Source organism: Phoenix dactylifera, chromosome 2 (assembly GCF_051530095.1).
Source record: "Phoenix dactylifera cultivar Ajwa chromosome 2, Ajwa_hap1_PhDact_Kaust_v1.1, whole genome shotgun sequence".
Classification (NCBI taxonomy): domain Eukaryota; kingdom Viridiplantae; phylum Streptophyta; class Magnoliopsida; order Arecales; family Arecaceae; genus Phoenix; species Phoenix dactylifera.
The window spans coordinates 38,334,631-38,352,058 of NC_143191.1; the positions used below are offsets into that span (position 1 = coordinate 38,334,631).

Sequence of the window (17,428 nt, forward strand, 5' to 3'; positions counted from 1 at the left end):
TGATGAATGAAACCCACATTCGCACTTTCCGACGCTAGCGTAGTAAACCAAAAGTTTTCCACGCGCATGGCACATACACATTACTGGTGACATAAGAGTGCTATCTTTTGGTTGTTCATGTAGAAATTTTTATTCCGGATTAGCATTTTGTCATTTAACAATGGACCTCAAATCAATCTCTATTGAATCAAGTGTGACAGCTTCTTTGTCTTGAATACAATAATAAGACAAAGATTGCAAACTGTTGTTCTCTCGTTATTGTATTTTTTTTGGGGAATGGGAAGATTGTCAGTGTCAAGCAGGAACATTTGTGAGGCCACAACCAAGGAAGCTTGTAGAAATATTAATGCTGCTAACTTTGGTATTAGAATGAATTAATTTCATGGAGGCTACGCCGATTGGTTGTCTACAGTATCTATCCCCTGGTGCCGTGTGAGTTTGCTAGTTATGCAAAAGAAGTTCTGGTGATGAGGTTGGGCCTTGCTTATTGCCGCATCATCCAAAAACTGGTTTTCCTTCTACAGGATTGTTGGAAACTATTGTGATCACTACTATCTGTTGAGATTTCTCATATTTATAGGGAAAACTAGTGTTGCTAATAGGATGGAATCATAAATAGTGAATTATACAAGAGCTACTTTTTGGGTGTACTCGGCTGATCTTTCCATCCAATTTTTGAATATTTTATTTTTCGATTCTCATGGATGCATCTTTTCTCGATTAATTTAAGTCATCCAATTTACCCAAAAAAAAAAAGCATATTAAGATGTACTAAGTTGATAGAAGTAATGGTCTTTAGAAAATATAAAATTTCACCCAAGGATGAATATTTTTCCATGAAAACTTATAGAGCAAATTACACAAATCTCCTTGAGATATACATTTATTACACTTGCACCCAATAGTTTGTAAAACTTATACTTACATTTAGTTAAATTAACCGTGTTAGCGAATCTATTTACCTCATGTGAAAAGTCAAAATTACACCTGCTTGATGAGTAAATTACAAAAAAAATTTCTGAGATTAGAGATAAAATATACTTACATCCAATAGTTTGAAATACCTATGTTTATCCCCTTGAGGTTTATTTTTATCCAACACTTTAACCCATAACTTAACAAAATGTTAACCAAATTGTTAACTTAAATGGGACCTAAATATCACTTCAGAAAAAAATTAAAAAATGACCAAAGTAGCCTTAAATGATATAACATCCCTCCAATATGGAGAGCAATCATGAGGCATCATGGGTCTAAGCTTAATCTTGATGAATCATCAGAAAAAAAACTATGTGCTAAGAAAAAAGCAATCTACATCTCTCGGGCACGTGGATGCCTCTAAAACTGTCTACTATAGAAAACTAGTATCAAGAATTTTGTCGCTTGAGCCAAGCTGTTTATGATCCAAGCTAGACTATTGAAACACAACTGATACACCCTCAAAAAAAGAAGAGCTCTCACACACATACTGATTTGGATCCTTTTGATGATAGGTTGCGAAAGCTATCATAATTCTAAATGTAAACATAGGAATCTTTATCCACAACGATAATGTTAAGAAATTATGTATATGGTATTGGACAAGTAAAACTCAGAATCAGTAAATAATATACCGGCATCCCTAGTCTTTGTGATGTGATGGGTGGGGAAGCAAAAACAAAACCTAATTAGAAAGGATGTTGCTGGTCAGAAATTAAGGATGTTCGTCACCATATGACGATTAAGAAGGAAGCTTGTCATTGGTTGCTCATTAGAAAGGGATGCTCATGATGGGTGGCGAAGTGAAAAAGAAACCCTAGCCACTCAATTTCGAAAAGAAGAAGACTCTTAAAAATGGAAGACTTCGAAGAGATGGAGGAGTCAAAAAAGTGAAAGAGGAGCCTTATTTTCTTATATAGGTAATTTTAAATTTTTACGATAGATAAATGGTTTTACTAATGCCGTGAATTTAACTGGGCATAACTACAAGTTTTACAAAATATTGGTGGTGTAAGTGTAATAAACATAAACCTTAGGAGAATTTTTGTAATATTATTTTGGTCATTTTAAAAATTTTGCTAACGTGGCACTTGGATCCCATTAAAAGTTAACAATTTGATCAATATTTTGTTAAGTTATAAATTAAAGTACTGAATAAAAATAAATCTCAAAGGAGTAAGCGTAGGTTTTTTATACTATTGGGTGAACATGTAATTTACTCCTAATCTCAAAAATATTTTTGTAATTTACTCAAACTTATATGATGTTTTGCTCAGCTTGCACAGCTTTACCTCCTTCTCTAGTTGAGTTAATTGCATTTGATGACCTTGAATCTTGCATGAACAAATTCTACTTAATTATTAGTTCTGAAAGAAAAGAGTTTTCTACAAAGATACACATTGAGTTTTGTATGATGTTACCCCTAAGTCCAAATATAAATGCATAAGACCAGCAATATATGAATTTAAAACATAATATATGTTTGCTGAATACCCAATATATTTTCTGAATACTCGATAGACAGTTGTTTAACCTATTATCCATCTTGTACTCGGATATAGGGGGAAAATTCATGAACCAACCATTGAATATGTAGTATTATGCAAAATAACAGATTCTTATAAAATAGATAATCCAATGGTTATTTTGTAATACAAATTTATGCTTTTGTTCAAACTTAATTAAATGTAATTTTGCTTCAATGCAAAACTCATTTGATCATTTACCCCAGGAGACACGGGCTACCCCAGCTTATGTGCTAGATATCAGACCAGAATAAGGCTACGGAAAATGTAACATTCGTTGCTAGCGCAGCATAAAGTTTTTGTGGAGTCTTAGATCCTGTTAGGTTTGGAAATATTTTTCCCTTAAAAAAAGGGAAAGCTTAGAAGCGTTTGGCACTATGCACTGCATAATACAAGGGCTATGGCCTAGTCAAAACATGTAAATCATAAAAAAAAAAATTAGTTGAATTAGATCCAGCACTAAGCTGGTGGATCGGTTCAACCAAAAAGCAACATGGACAAATAAGCCTTCGGCTTCTCCTTTTTTTTTTTTTTTTTTTTTTTTTCTTTCTCCGTCTTCTTTCTAATTGGACTAATCCAACAGATGAGCTAGTAGATCTGATCTAACAAATAAATTCTCGTGCCTGAAAGCAATATTCGATTGCTGGAACCGTCAAAGTTGTTTTCCTTAGCAAAACCCTCTCTCCTAACCAGCCGCCACGAATTCAACCGTTTTAGCTCAGATGGCAACTCTTTTGCCACGTTGCACAAAACATCTTTTTTTTTTCATTTTAATAGATTAAGATACAGTCTTGTCTCACCAGGCCGGTAACGACCAACGAGCAAGACAGTTCAGCGAAGAAATAGACCACAACCGTTCGAATTGGATGGTCAACGAGGGCCAGGAGAGCCGCGCGAGCGCGCCATCTCAGCCCAAGGGTTCGGTTCGATTCGATTCCATTCCATTCGAAGGAGAGGGCAAAACCGTTGGACGCCATGAAAGCCTCTCTCGAACTCCGGGAGGATCAGAAGCCTTTGGTGGGGGGCTAAGGTCCCTCCCACCCAGTCGGAGTCCGGCAGGATCTGAGCACCGCTCTACCGTCTTTCTCTCTCTCTCTCTTGATGGTACAGCGGCAGTTCATACCCTACGGATATCGACACGACCAAGAAAATCAGAAAACAACGAGGTAGAAAAAGAAACCGGCAATCTGTTACCTCCGTCAACCACACAAAACCACTAGGGGCTGCATAGAAGACAATCCAATCAGCTGCTCCATTTGCTTCTCTGTAGATATATGTGGCCTGATAGGTAATACACACCTGCAGTAGTTTGCGAATATCGAGGAGTAGTAGCCTACCCTCATCCGTACGACCCCGACTCCGGATCCAGTCGATCACCGTAGCCGAGTCGCCCTCAAGAATAAGCCGATCTGCACCTAAAGTCTGACGGGCAAAAGAGATACCCTCCCAGGCCGCTCTGAGCTCAGCACACACCATTGAGGCATCAAAGATCTGCTGATCTCCTGCCGCCACTAGTTTGGACGTACTCATGATCTCTGATGACAAAAGCTGTACCTAATTCATATTTTTCATCGTCCACCACACTGCCATCAAAATTCACCTTCAGAAAGCCAGGGGGTGGAGGCACCCAAGACACTACAAGAGCAGGAAGGGGGCCCCAGATGTCTCTGGCCAGGCCAGAAGGTGAAATCTCAGCAGCACTGGTGAACTCTGAAGCATGCAGTAAAGTTCTGTCTGCTACCACTCTTGGGGGCATACCGCTCTGACCGCCACTGCTCTATCATCTTCAAGCCCCTGCTGGCGATTTCTTGGATCCTCCATGTCGGGCTCCCGTGCTCCGCCGGTGGCTTTTGGACCAAAAAAACGCCGCCTGTCCCAACTCAAATGCTGATGGGTTGGTCGACGGAATCGAGAATGGCTTCCACACCGACGCGAACGCCATCGAGCAGCATGACCCAGGTGGGCGTCGAGGATACCCGTGGAGATCCGCACAGCCTTGTGTGAGCATCCGATGGCTGGCATCTCTCTCCGGAGATTCCGACAGCTCGTGATTAGCAATATCTCGATGAAAGACGTGGCAGAAGATCGTAATGTGAATGGGACGGCCGATGCCGACGTGGCGGAGGCGTGCGCGTCGGTGAGGCGGCAGCCGAAGGCATTATTTTCACTTGGACCTGGTCCGGCAGCCGAGCGACACGCACGAAAGCATGTGTATTATATATATATATATTCATTTTATCCACCCGTATATGCTGTCCAACGGTTGAATTGGTCTACTAGTTGAGTTATGAGCTTGATCCCACTAGTAACCACTCCAGCTGAAAATAATGAAGAAGGAGAACGAAGAAATTATTGTCTACATGCACCACCTTGTGGCTACAGCCCATCACTGAGATGTATTGGTCATGCAGTGCATGCTATAATTTTTTTGTTGTTGAGGAAGGTTATGGAGGAGCTGCTGTTTAATAATAATATATTTCATTCAAAATTTTGATGTTTTAAAAATAGTTATATGCTGGATATAAAACTAAATAATAACTTATGTAAAATATAAATTCTTACACATTCAAGTCACTTGATTTTTTGAGTGGACGAGTATTAATTTTTAATGTTTATTTCTCTCTCCTCTCTTAAAATCATATGGGCGCATCTCGGGTCTCATGAAGATGCAACCTTTGATGATTGGATGAAGTAAATGGTGAAGAGATGCATTCCATAGAAAAATATATACACGCTCATTCACACGCATCCTTTTATATCTATAAATAGAGAAAGGGAACTCGATAACACAACACATGGGAGAATAGAGAAGAGAAACGGTAAAAAGTAAATTGAGCACCAAATGAATGAACTCAAGCGAACTCTTTGAGCATTTAAGAAGAGAGAATTGAGTCCATATAAAAGACAATCTAGAGAGATTTTCTTCAATTTATTTTAACAATTTTCACTGCATCTGAATATGATTGTTTGAGTCCGATCTTAATTCTTCTTTGTTTTAGTATACTTCAAAGAGATCACGAATTGGCTCATTATATCTTGGGAGTAACCTAGATAGGCCGCTCTAAAGGAACTGCTTTCCATAGCATGTCTTGAATGGAATAAAATCTATAATTTAATCTATTTTATTTGTTTTATGAGTGCAGAAATATATATATTAAATAATTAACAGAAGATAGTAATATTAAATTAAAAGATTCCCCAATCTAAGAGAAGAATTTTCTAACTGGAGATTCGATCGAAACTCGGTGCCAAAAGGAACAGCCCATCTATTGGGAGTTAGAGCTCCAACAAAGGTAACGGCAAAGAAGGCAACTGCAGGAATAGAGGTACAAAGGGTGAATTGAAGCCGACAGTGGGTTGCGGAGTTCTCGGGAGCGACGGGAAGTTGTCGGAGAATTCGGTCAAGGCAAAGCCAGACAACGTGAGCGAGTAGCCAAGGAAGCCCTTTGAGTGGTCGCCGCCGGATCTGGAAACTAATGGGTTCACTCTTATTTCTTTTCTTTTTTTAAACCTCACTTTGTTCTATATTTAATTACTTTTTTTATTTGTAAATTACTAGCTTTTGACTTGTAAATTACCAGCTTTAGAATCTCAAGACTTCTGAAGTAATTTAAGAAAACAGGATTTTTATACTAACCGGATTAGATTGAGAAGAGGTGACCAAATGGTTTGACGGTGTAAAACGTCTGTGGCTGGTGTTAGACTAGTGGAAAACGTGTGGGTTGGTCCCATGGAAAAAGGATAGCCTACAAATGTTGGTCAAACATTCTCATCCTTTCTTGGTTGAATGACCATGCATGATTCAATCTTTATGACAGAATTTACGATCAATAGGCTGGAAATGGAAAGATTTTGATTACCTATTTGTAGTTACCTATTTGGAAATGGAAAGAAGTAGGTAACGGTCGAATTTGTAGTTACCTTTTTTTTTTTGAGAATAATGATCAAATTTATAATTACATTTCTTTGAGGAATAGAGTATATCGGGCGTTTGACCGTGACGACAAGAATATGGGGAAGAATTTTCTTGTGAATTTGTTGAAAGATCGAAAGTCTCATTAACTGTGAAACTAAGACAGCCCACCTATCACTCCCCAGTTGGAGTTTGCTTTTAAGATAGATACATGATTTCTAATCCTAATAAAATGCATAATTATAAACTGGTACTTAGCATTATGATGTGGCACGAACCTCCTTAACTAGAACTTATTGAATTCAACTGTGTTGCAGACGAGTGCAACTTAATTACATATTATCCGGTTGACACCACGGATTCTATCGTACTTGGCACCAATCACTGACTACCACATACTAGGTGAAGGGGCTGGTGATCATTAGCAGGTGATCCTGTAGGTACTCTCCAGTCAAAAAGCTAACATGGTATTGAATTAGGGAGATCTGGACTTTTTTTTGGTAATGTGGGGAGATCTAGACTTTAATCACTAACAGTTTATTTGTAACGATGGCCATCGAGCAAAGCTTGAGATGTTTGTGTTCCAACCTTCCCTTAATTATAAATCCAAAACAAACTGTCTTGGGATACTCACCGGATCGATCAATTGTTTGGGAAGCCACTCGCAGAGCGGATTCGATCGCTCTCAGTTTCAAAGCATCCTTGCCCGACGTTAGGGTGTGGAGCTCGTCCTACATGGTTAGAGTCAGGATGGTTGACGTTTGTTGTGCTGTCCGAGGCGGAGGGCAGTTGGGGGTAGATCTCGGCTAGATTTGGCAATTTGGGCTGCACCCTAGAGTGGCCTTATTCCTATGGAAGGTCACCTGGGGCAGGCTACCGACGAGACTGCTGTTGTGCGAGAGGGGGATGGGTATTCACCCTCAGTGCTCGGAGTGTCAGACTGATGAGTCGCTGGACCATGCTATCTTCCAGTGCCGCCGGGCCAGGAGGATCTGGATGATGGCAGGTTTCCCCATGGATTTATGGCGCCACGCGGCGGCCTTTCTTCAAGTTCTCCGACGCTTAGCCGCGGCCTCGCAGTCCAGACCGGAGATAATGCGGGCAACCTATACTGCCTATCAGATCTAGCTAGCGAGGAATGCATGGACCTTTGGCGAGGAGCCCCATACCCGAGGTGGCGGTGGAGAGAGCACAGATGCTGGCAGTGGAGGCCTCTCAGGCGATCTGCTCGGATAGATCTTTGATAGCTCAGGACATTTGGGGCTCTACATCTGCTCGTGGAGCGCCCCATATGGTGTTTTTCACCTGGGAGCTTCCACCTCTGAGTTTTTTCAAGGTCAATTTCGATGGATCCGTCTTGCAGAGCGACAGGTGTGGAGGTGCGGGCTTTGTTGTTAGAGGCCTGGATTCTAGAATGATCGCGGCTGGGGGATGTCACTTAATTGATACCTTGGTGCCAGCAGCGGAGTTGAGAGCGGCTTGGTCGGGATTGAGCTATGTTCGACGTGCTTTATTGGGGCGAAAGGTCCTCCTGGAGAGCGACTCTGCGACGATCATTAGGTGGATCCTACAGGCATCGGGTATGGTTGGCGATTACCACCCGCTGCTGAGAGATATCCGGGCTATGGTTTGTGACGGGTTGGTGATCCAGGCGAGGCATGTGTTTAAGAAGGCCAATGGGGCCGCCGTTTGGATGGCTTCCTTTGTTGCCGACCAATCTAGGGGCCATCTATGGGCAGGCGAGGCGGAGTTACCTAATGCCCTCCATAATGTTTTACTTTTTGATTTTCTAAGATGTATCCGTACACATTATGTATGATACCTCCGTTTTAGCCGAAAAAAAAAAAACAAAACAAACTGACACATGAACTATTAATTTACTCATATGAGCCTCTTAACCTTGACCATGAGATAGTGCTGCACCAATTTAAGCCAACATCGATTCCACTGAGAATTTGTCGATGCAATTTAGTCCAAATTTTTTATCGACAAAGAACTCACAAATTCGAGGTTCATTGATTGGCTTATAATGACAAAATCACTTCATGTTGATAAAGTAATTTAATGTAGTAATGCACATCTGTTCTACATGACCAAACCATGTTACTACTTTTTGTTAATATATATCACTAACTCTAAAATCACACAATTCGCGTGTCTATTTTTCGGAACAAGATTTCATATTTAATCCACTATATGCTTGTAAATCTAATATCCTTTTTCATCTCGGGATATCTAAGTTTTTATTGGCATGAACTTCAACAAAAAAAGTTGCATTATATTTCTGCAACATGGTGCATCCTTTGTTTACTAGCATGTAATGCTTGGATAGTTAATGTATTTGCACGTGCCCATGTTCATGCATCTATGTGTTGTGTGTGCGCGAGCGCACGTTATATGTATATGTATACAAAGAAGTGCAAACATAAGTATCATTCACAATTTATATTCCATTTTGCTACAAACATAAGTATACCTATCTTGTCTTTTTTTCTCGATTATTTAAAATTGGTTTTAATGAATCCTCACTCACCAAGTATTCATGCATCAAATTTCGATCCATTTCATATTTTTTCAAACATTGTTAATACCGGATGTCAACTTGATTTGCTGAATAAATATTGCAATTAGGTGCAATATACCATAAGATGCAATTCTTCATAAGGTGCACATCAAAAGGTCTGCATTGTGAGTTATTTTTGAGCAAAAGATAGGACACAGTCCAATCAATACCGGCTACATTTGCCAGTTGTGTTATTACACAAGAAACACCCAAGCTTCCTTAGTTTTGACCCATCAAGAAACATAGGGCAAATGGTTAATTTTTGACTTAACCACCTATTTTGACTTGTTTTGGATTTTGTTATAACGACAAAAGATTATGGTGTAGATGCTAGTACCGGACAGATTGTTTTGCGGGATCACGATCGTCGCAGGAGGACGGTCCAGCTACTTTTGTTGTGACTGGATTGATTTATATTATTTTATTTTATGTTGGTTGGGCTGGATCTTCTTTTTCTTCTCTTCCCCTCTGTCTCTCCTTTCCTACCTCCATCCTGCATCGGGTTGCATCTTACTTCATCACTCTTTTGCATTTACAATAGATATGCATCAATATTTGAATACAACCCGACAAATTAGCATCTTGTACTCGTATTTTCGCACGATATAATCGTTTCAAAATGATACATAGCACAGTCTAGAAGTATCAGACAAGTGTCATAGTATAAGTAATTTTGCCATAATAATGCTAGTACATATGCTGATTTTTTCCATCATAACTAACCATGTAGAAAATTTCTTCCTGGCACTGAAATAACAAATTGTTCTCCGTCGTTGTATTTATGCAATCCCTTTTTAGTGATGCTGTTAAAAAATATATTTTGAATCCACCTCTTAAGGTCAATGCATTTAATTGCATGGTTCCAGTTTTATATAATTTTGTAATACTGCAATTTTTTTTGTTCAGGAAAAAAGGAGAAACAATTCCAAGATTTCACTGTACTAATGATATATTTTTCGATAATCATATAACATTTAAATGTTTATATATATAAAACCAGGAGATTCAACCCTCCTTCCTCTTTATATCAACTTGCCTATCCATGCATATGAAGTACACCATTCGCGATCGCGACTTCCTTTCGGGTTAAATCCCATGCACCACTTGGTCCGCTTCCAACCAAACGCCGGGAAAAGAAAAGAAAAAAAAACACGCAATTGCCGCGCTGGAGGCTCTCCGCTCAGACCATCAAGCCTATCCGATCTCCAAATATAAATCCAACATATCAACGGTCCAAAACAAAAGCCAAGTAATCCGACGACAAGGCCGCCCAAATCCTAAAGCGGGTACATTAGGTTTTCGCCTCCGCTCATGGATATGCTCATCTTTACCTACCGAAACAAAGCGACAAATAACTCACAAAGGGGCAATACCGTCATTTCAAAAGATAACAGCTTTACTTATCGTTCAAAAAAGATAAGGTAGGCCGTGTAAAACTGCGACAGAGCATGGGCTATTTGGTAATTTGGGTGAAACCCCTATTCCCCTGCCCGAAGGGCAGTAGAAATGTCTTTCGCTCGCGTGCCCATTCTCGACCCCCTTATTCGTATACATACCTCCGCAGCCCTTCGGGGGTAACGAGAAACGGACCCCAAAGCGAGGAACGGAGGAGACCGGGTGGAAAACCCTAGGGTTTGGGGTGTGGGATGAGATGAACCATGGTGAGATCGGGCGATCCGGAGGCGACGTCGGAGATCTGGGGAACGTTGGAGGAGCTCCTCCTCGGGTGCGCCGTGAGCCGGCACGGGACACGGAGCTGGGACTCGGTGGCCATGGAGGTCCGGAGCCGGAGCCCCTCCGCTTATCACCTCCTCCTCACGCCGGAGTGTTGTAGGGAACGGTACCGAGATCTCGAGCGCCGCTTCTCCGCCGCCGACGGGGAGATCGGCGGCGGGGGTGGCGGGCCGGGGGTGGAAATCCCCTGGCTCGAGGAGCTGCGGAAGCTCCGCGTCGCCGAGCTCCGTCGCGAGGTCCAGCGCTACGACGTTTCGATTTTGTAAAGAAATCTATGTCTCGTTTGTTTCATTTTTTTTATTTTTTAGTTATATTTTAGTAGCGGTAGATGAAGATCCGACGGTTTTGGTCTTCCGACGATTAGATGTTTTGGAAATAATAACTTTTTTATTTATTTAATATTGTGTAGGTCCTTACAATTAAAGGTAAAAACGCTACAGGAAGAGCGCGAGCGGAGTTTCTTGGAAGAAGAAGACGAGGACGACAAGAACGGGCCGGATCGCGACGAGGAGGAAAGAAAGAACGGCGAATCGCCAGGATCTACGCGCAGGAACATCCCGGGAGACCGGATCTCCGATGGAGATTCCCGCCGCTCCGGCCGCTCGTGCAAAGAGTCCAACTCCACCGATCCGAAAGATGAGGAAGAGAAACCCCGAGCAGGGGAGACGGAAGCGGCGCCCGGGACCGAAGACAGGAGAACCGATCGGGCCACCAGCGGGGACGTGAAGTCCGCCGGAGAGGCGTCCTACAACGGGAGCTCCGACACGATAGCGAAGGCCGCGGCCATGGCCAACACGGCGCGACTGCCGGCTCTGGCCGACTCCGGCGCATCCCTGGCCGAGTCGAAGGGCGGCGAGGCGGAGGCGGAAAGGGAAGGGGCGAAGGAGTCCAGCGACGTGCAGAGCTCCGCGAGCCTGTCGAGTCGGCAGCGGCGGCGCAGTGGCCGGAGGAAGGTGTTCTCCGGCTGTAGCAGCGGCGGAGACGAGCCGGAGACCGACGCCGTATCCCCTGGCGCCAAGCGGGTTCCCGCTGAATCCCAGCCGTTGATCACCTTCGTCGAGTTCATCCGGGCGCATAAGTTCGGATCCGTTTTCGAGCGCCGGCTGCAGAGCCAGGTAACTCCAATTCCTCGCGTTTCGTTTCGCGATTAATCGCATATCCCTCTGGAAACGGGGGAAAAAAACGAAACCCCATCATATTTCACGTAGTTCGCGCGGGACTACGGTAGAAAGACCGAAAAGCCTTTTTAGAATCCCCTCTGTAGGAAATGTTTCAGCTTTCCCGAGGAAATTAAGATATCGTAAATAATTCTAACATTATCGCGATATTTTATTGAGTATTCCGTATTTTCTTTAAGCAACGGATGACCGCCGGGTACCCCCTATTATATATAAGATTGCACGAATCTTGACGGAATATTTGACATTACACTCCGCGTATATTCTTATTTCTTACGCGGACGGTGCGTGTTGTGTGAAGGTGTAGCCATTAACCTATCAGCCAATAGGAGTTTACGCTAGCCCGGGCCCATCCGTCTCTCCTGGGTGGTTACATATCGCCGTTGCGCGAAAAGTAATGATGTGGTACAGCTAAAAATAACTTACACCCACAAACACATATTAAAATATAGAAAACCGGAAGCCGATTGCCTAACTCCGTCTGCTGACGTGTATAAACATTTCCCCCGACTCTCATAACGTAATTCCCCCAAATATTTCAATACCCAATATCGGTTTTATAGGCAAATCGCTGTTTAAAGACATGAACCCGTTTGTGCCTGCCTCTCGCTAAACACATCCTGCGAGTGATAGATTTTCAGGAGTAATATTCTCTATTTAGGGAGTTTGATATTGGTTGATCATTTCAAGATAAAAAATAATGTAAGTTGAGATTATAAGATCATTATATACTTTAAATCACCATCCAATCCAGTAACGAAATATTCATTCTTGAGGTTGGATGTTCAAGATCATCCCAAAATTGTGATCTTAAAGACAAAAATATCTCTTATCCACTAAAAAGAATTAGTATATACATATATTATTAATATGTTATATCAATATCATATATTATGTTAGATTATATTGATATTATATATATTATATTTATAATAAATTATTAATTATATTATTGTCATATTATTCGATTATAATTTTAAATTATAGTAAAAATATATTATTGTACTTTATATTTATAATCAAATTATTTACATATTATTCTGGTTTTCCTTAGTGAAAATAAATATTTTAGTTAGAAATAATATATTATAAGTATAAATAAAAATATTAATTTTATAATAATAATTAACAATTTTTTATCGAATTAACAATTTATAGGATAAATAGATGTTTTTTATGAAATATATTCATATTTAATTATAATATATTTGACATGATTAATAAATATATTTTTATAAGATATATTACATGTAGTTTTTTAATTATATGGTCCATGATTTGGAATTTTTAATGAAATATCAAATAGATTACCTATAAATATCTAAAAATTTTTAATTATTAAAATATAGCATATCAAATTTGATAAAAAATTAGATTATTTTTGGATAAATCTAAGACCATCTCCATGATTCTATTTCTATTTGGTCAGCAAATACCATCTATGTCGTTGTAATAAGTTATCAATTTATTTCAGAAGAGCGTCAGATACCGGAGCATGATACGGCGACACGTGGATCTGGAGATGGTGCGGGGGAAGCTCGAAGGGAGAGGGAGGAGGGAGGCGTACAGGAGCGCGGAGTTCTTCCGGGATCTGCTTCTCCTCTGTTACAACGCCATCGTTTTCTACCCGAAGAGCTCTCCCGAGTCAATCGCAGCCGTCCATCTTCGCGGGCTCGTCACGAAGGAGATGGCCGGAACCATCCGGAAGCCGGCCCGACGACCGAACGCGGAGGAACCCATCCCACCAGCGCAACCTTTTTCGCCACCGGCTGTTTCTAAGCTTAAATCGGATCCGGATCGTGCGAGCAAGGCGCTGGAGAAGCAGACCTCCTTGGTCCCCTTAACTGCTTGCCGGAAACGGAGCTCCCTCTCTGGCAAGGCTGCGGCGGCGGGGGGGTGGAAGGAGGGGAAGGAGGAGAAGGAGAAGCAACGAATTGATCGGAAGGAGTGGGAGGTGGAGGACGATACCCCGGCCAAGAAGAGGACGAATGAGAGATCTTCGGTGTCCAGGCTAGGAGGTTTGAGGAGCAACAAAACCCCTGGGAACGCCGGAAGCAAGGGCAACGGAGTATCAAAGAGTCCCAATTCTATCTCATCTCCGACCATGAAATCCACCGCTGTCGAGAACTCGATGGAAGCGACGGCGAAATCAGAAGAGAAGAACGGAGGTGGCGAAACTGTGTCTGCCTCGAAGAAAAAAGGAGCGGCGGAGTTCCTGATTCGGATGAAGCGGAGCTCGCCGACGTCAAGCGGGACACTACGGAGTACGCTGAGGAGCAGCGCTTCCTCCGGCGGCGGCGGCGGCGGCGGCGGCGGCGGGAAGGGGGCCGAGCAGCAGAAGAAGAGAGGGCGTGGGGATGGCAGGAAGGACCGTCATTCCCGTCAGTCTCCTGGTGCTGCGGCGTCGAAGCGTGCGGTGGAGAATAGCGCCCCGGTGAAGAGGAGCGTGGGGAGGCCGCCCAAGAGGGCGGCGGCCCCCCCTCCTCCACCTCCGGCGAAGAAGACGAAGGATGAGTTGGGAAGGACACCGCCGCCGTCGCGGAACCGAGCGAGGAGGTGACTGAGTGGCAGATGTAAATTTATATGCTGCAGTGAAGGCTTACGTGTGATAGTAACCATTTTATGATTTATTTTTATTCTTATTATTTTCCTTTCTAATATTTTAGTGGGGGTTGAGGCATGGATGGTACCTAAGTTTTGGATACCACTACTTCTTGACCTTTGAAATTGGGTGGCGTGGTCCTCCCATTTCAACCCTGCTGTGGGAGTCGTAACCAGGTTGGATACAAAATAAGTTAAAAAAATTTATCACCTCAAATTGAATCAGAAAGCTTTTCAAATTAATATGTACTATTTTAGCCACTACAAGGCTGTGAGAAAAATTCATCTTGCCAAACTTTCGAAAGCTATAATTTGGTTATACAACGTTTGATTGAGATGATCATTTTTTTTAATCGAACGATTTTTGAGGTTTACGACGTGATGCCACACTCTTTAGGGGGGGGACACCCTTAGCAATTGAGCTCCAATTTTATCATTAGGGGCTGAAATGGACCAGTCAAACCAAAAGTTTTCTTTTCAGATAAGATCTGTTGACTGAGTCCCACCTTATGTGAGGTGGGACCCAGCAACTTAAGTGAAAAAAAGAAAAAAAAAACAAAAAAGGAAAAGATGGGTTAGGGTTTTTTATTCTATTAGAGGGTGGATGAGAAGAAAAAGAGAGCTACCCCCTTTGTGAAGTGTTTGTGGAAGGAAGAGGTGAAGATCTTATTCAAGGCATCTCAAGAGGAAGAAGAACCTTGAGCAAACTTACACTCGGTGAGATTGTTTTCATTTTATTATTGGAGTCTACACTCTTTTTTATGTCAATTTTTTGTTTGTAATCCAAGAAAGAGTTTCTTGATGTATGTGATCCTCTAGCTTAGCCTAAAGAAGATACTTTGTAAGCCCATTATTATTGATAGTGGAGGTTTGAGGTGGACTTAGGTCCGATAGTTTTTTCCTCATATTGGAGGATATTTTACTTAAAAATTATTGTCTCTTGCTTGTGTTTCTTGTGGCTTGATTTTGGTAGTTCTTGCATTAATTAGTTGTTGTGGTATTCTCATTCTACTCACACAAAGATAGGAAAGTTGTTTGTCTAGTAAAAGGGTCTTTTCTAACAAGTGGTGTCAGAGCAAGGTTTTGTGCCTACAAAATGTTTGATAAAATTCTTGTGTGACTAGAATGGAGAATTCTATAGGAGGCATGATTAAATTGACATCTTCTAATTATGACATTTAGAAACCTAGGATGGAGGATATCTTTTATTGTAAGGATTTGTATGAACCTTTCCATGAAGATGAGGCTAGGCCAAAAGAGAAAACCGGCAAGAAATGAGAGATAATGAATAGAAAGACAGTTGCACAAATTAGACAATAGGTTGATCAAACATGTTCTATCATGTCGCTCAAGAAACCAATGCCTTCTCTTTATGGAAGAAATTAGAGGCTATGTATGAGAGAAAGACTGCACAAAACAAAGCCTCTTTGATTAGGAGGTTTATCAACTTGAAGTACAAAGATGAAAGAAGTATGACAGAACACTTGAATTACTTTCAAGGCTTGGTAAATCAGTTGACTACTATGAACCTTGTCTTAGATGAGGAGTTGCAGGTTTTGTTACTTCTTAATTTTTTGCCAGACAGTTGGAAAACTCTTGTGATATTTCTAAGCAATTCTGCACTTGACGGCATGGTCACTTTAGATATGGTAAAAGATAGCATGCTAAATGAAGAGGTTAGAAGAAATGAACATGAAATATCTTCTGAAGTTGAGGCTCTTGTGACAGATTAAAGAGGTAGAAGCAAAAGCAAGTATCCTAACTATAGAGATAAATCCAGGGGCAGGTCAAAGTCAAGAAAAAGCATAAAATGCTATCATTGTGGCAAACTAGGACACATGGAAAGAGAGTGCAGAGCATTGAAAAGAGTGTAGAGCATTAAAAAAAGAGCAGAGCATAGAAAAAGGTGAAGCAAAGATAGAGGAAAAGGATGTTACAACAGTTGCAGCTGATGCAGATGTCATTGTTGTTAGTGATGGTTGTGTCAACCTTGCATACGAAGATAGTAAATGGGTGATCGATTCCGATGCTTCTTTTAATGTCACTCCACATGGTGGTTTCTTCACATCCTATACTTCCGGTGATTTTGGTTGTGTTAGGATGAGAAATGATGGTTTATCCAAAATTATTGGCATGGGTAGTGTATGTTTAAAGACCAATACAGGTTGCAAGTTGCTACTCAAAGATTAATGGAGGACCACTGCGGGGAGAATAGGGAAGGAAGAGGAAGAAGAAAAGAGGAGGAGAAGGAAGAAGAAGAGAAGAGGAGGAAGGAGGAGAAAGAGAGGCCAATTTTATTCAATTCTTCAATGTCCTAATTCTTGAGAGGGGTAGCTTTTATATAGGCCTTACATCAGGTCAATCAATTTACTACATACCAAATTTGGGCCCTTACAAATTGGGCTTTACATTACATCAATTAATCACTTACTAACATTAGACCATTAAATCAATTGATCACACCCAAAATTAGACTTTTATAATTAGGTCTTACATCAATTAATTGATCTAATCACTTGACTCAACAACGACTCAAGCAATAACAAAAACAACTAATAATGTAATAAAATAGAAATAACGCAGACTCGATTGCACCCAATCCAAGGTCCGACTCAGGATGGTGGCTCAAGATCATCTTCTAACCACAATGACGTCAATCTCTGGTGTAAACGCGAGCGAGTAGCTCTGATGGTGCGATCATCTGAATGAATGGCTCTGATGTCCCCATCAAGATGTTAGAGATGTTCCGGACATCTATCTCAATTTAATCTCTACCGGCAAGCTTGATGATGAAGGTTATAGCAATCATTTTGGTAAAGAAAAATGAAAGCTCACCAAAGGTTCTTTGTTGATAGCAAGAGAAAAGAAAAATAATACTCTCTATATGATGCAAACAAAGCTAAAGAAAGGAGGGGTGAATGCAATTGATGATGAT

General features: G+C 41.3%; 1 protein-coding gene across 3 annotated transcripts; it reads left to right on the forward strand.

The window, feature by feature from the left end:
- Window positions 1–10,468: 10,468 nt before the first annotated feature.
- LOC103718426 (uncharacterized) lies at window positions 10,469–14,736 on the forward strand. 3 transcript variants are annotated; one of them, XM_008807250.6, is made up of 3 exons: window positions 10,469–10,976; window positions 11,124–11,829; window positions 13,367–14,736. In XM_008807250.6, the coding sequence occupies exons 1-3, from the start codon at window positions 10,639–10,641 to the stop codon at window positions 14,450–14,452; spliced, it is 2,130 nt and encodes a 709-aa protein (XP_008805472.4). In that variant the 5' UTR covers window positions 10,469–10,638; the 3' UTR covers window positions 14,453–14,736. The 3 variants fall into 3 exon arrangements, with proteins under 3 accessions (XP_008805472.4, XP_038983916.3, XP_088572427.2); XM_039127988.3 differs by having other exon boundaries at window positions 13,370–14,736; XM_088716301.2 differs by having other exon boundaries at window positions 10,499–10,950; window positions 11,155–11,829; window positions 13,367–14,572.
- The last annotated feature ends 2,692 nt before the right edge of the window (window positions 14,737–17,428 follow it).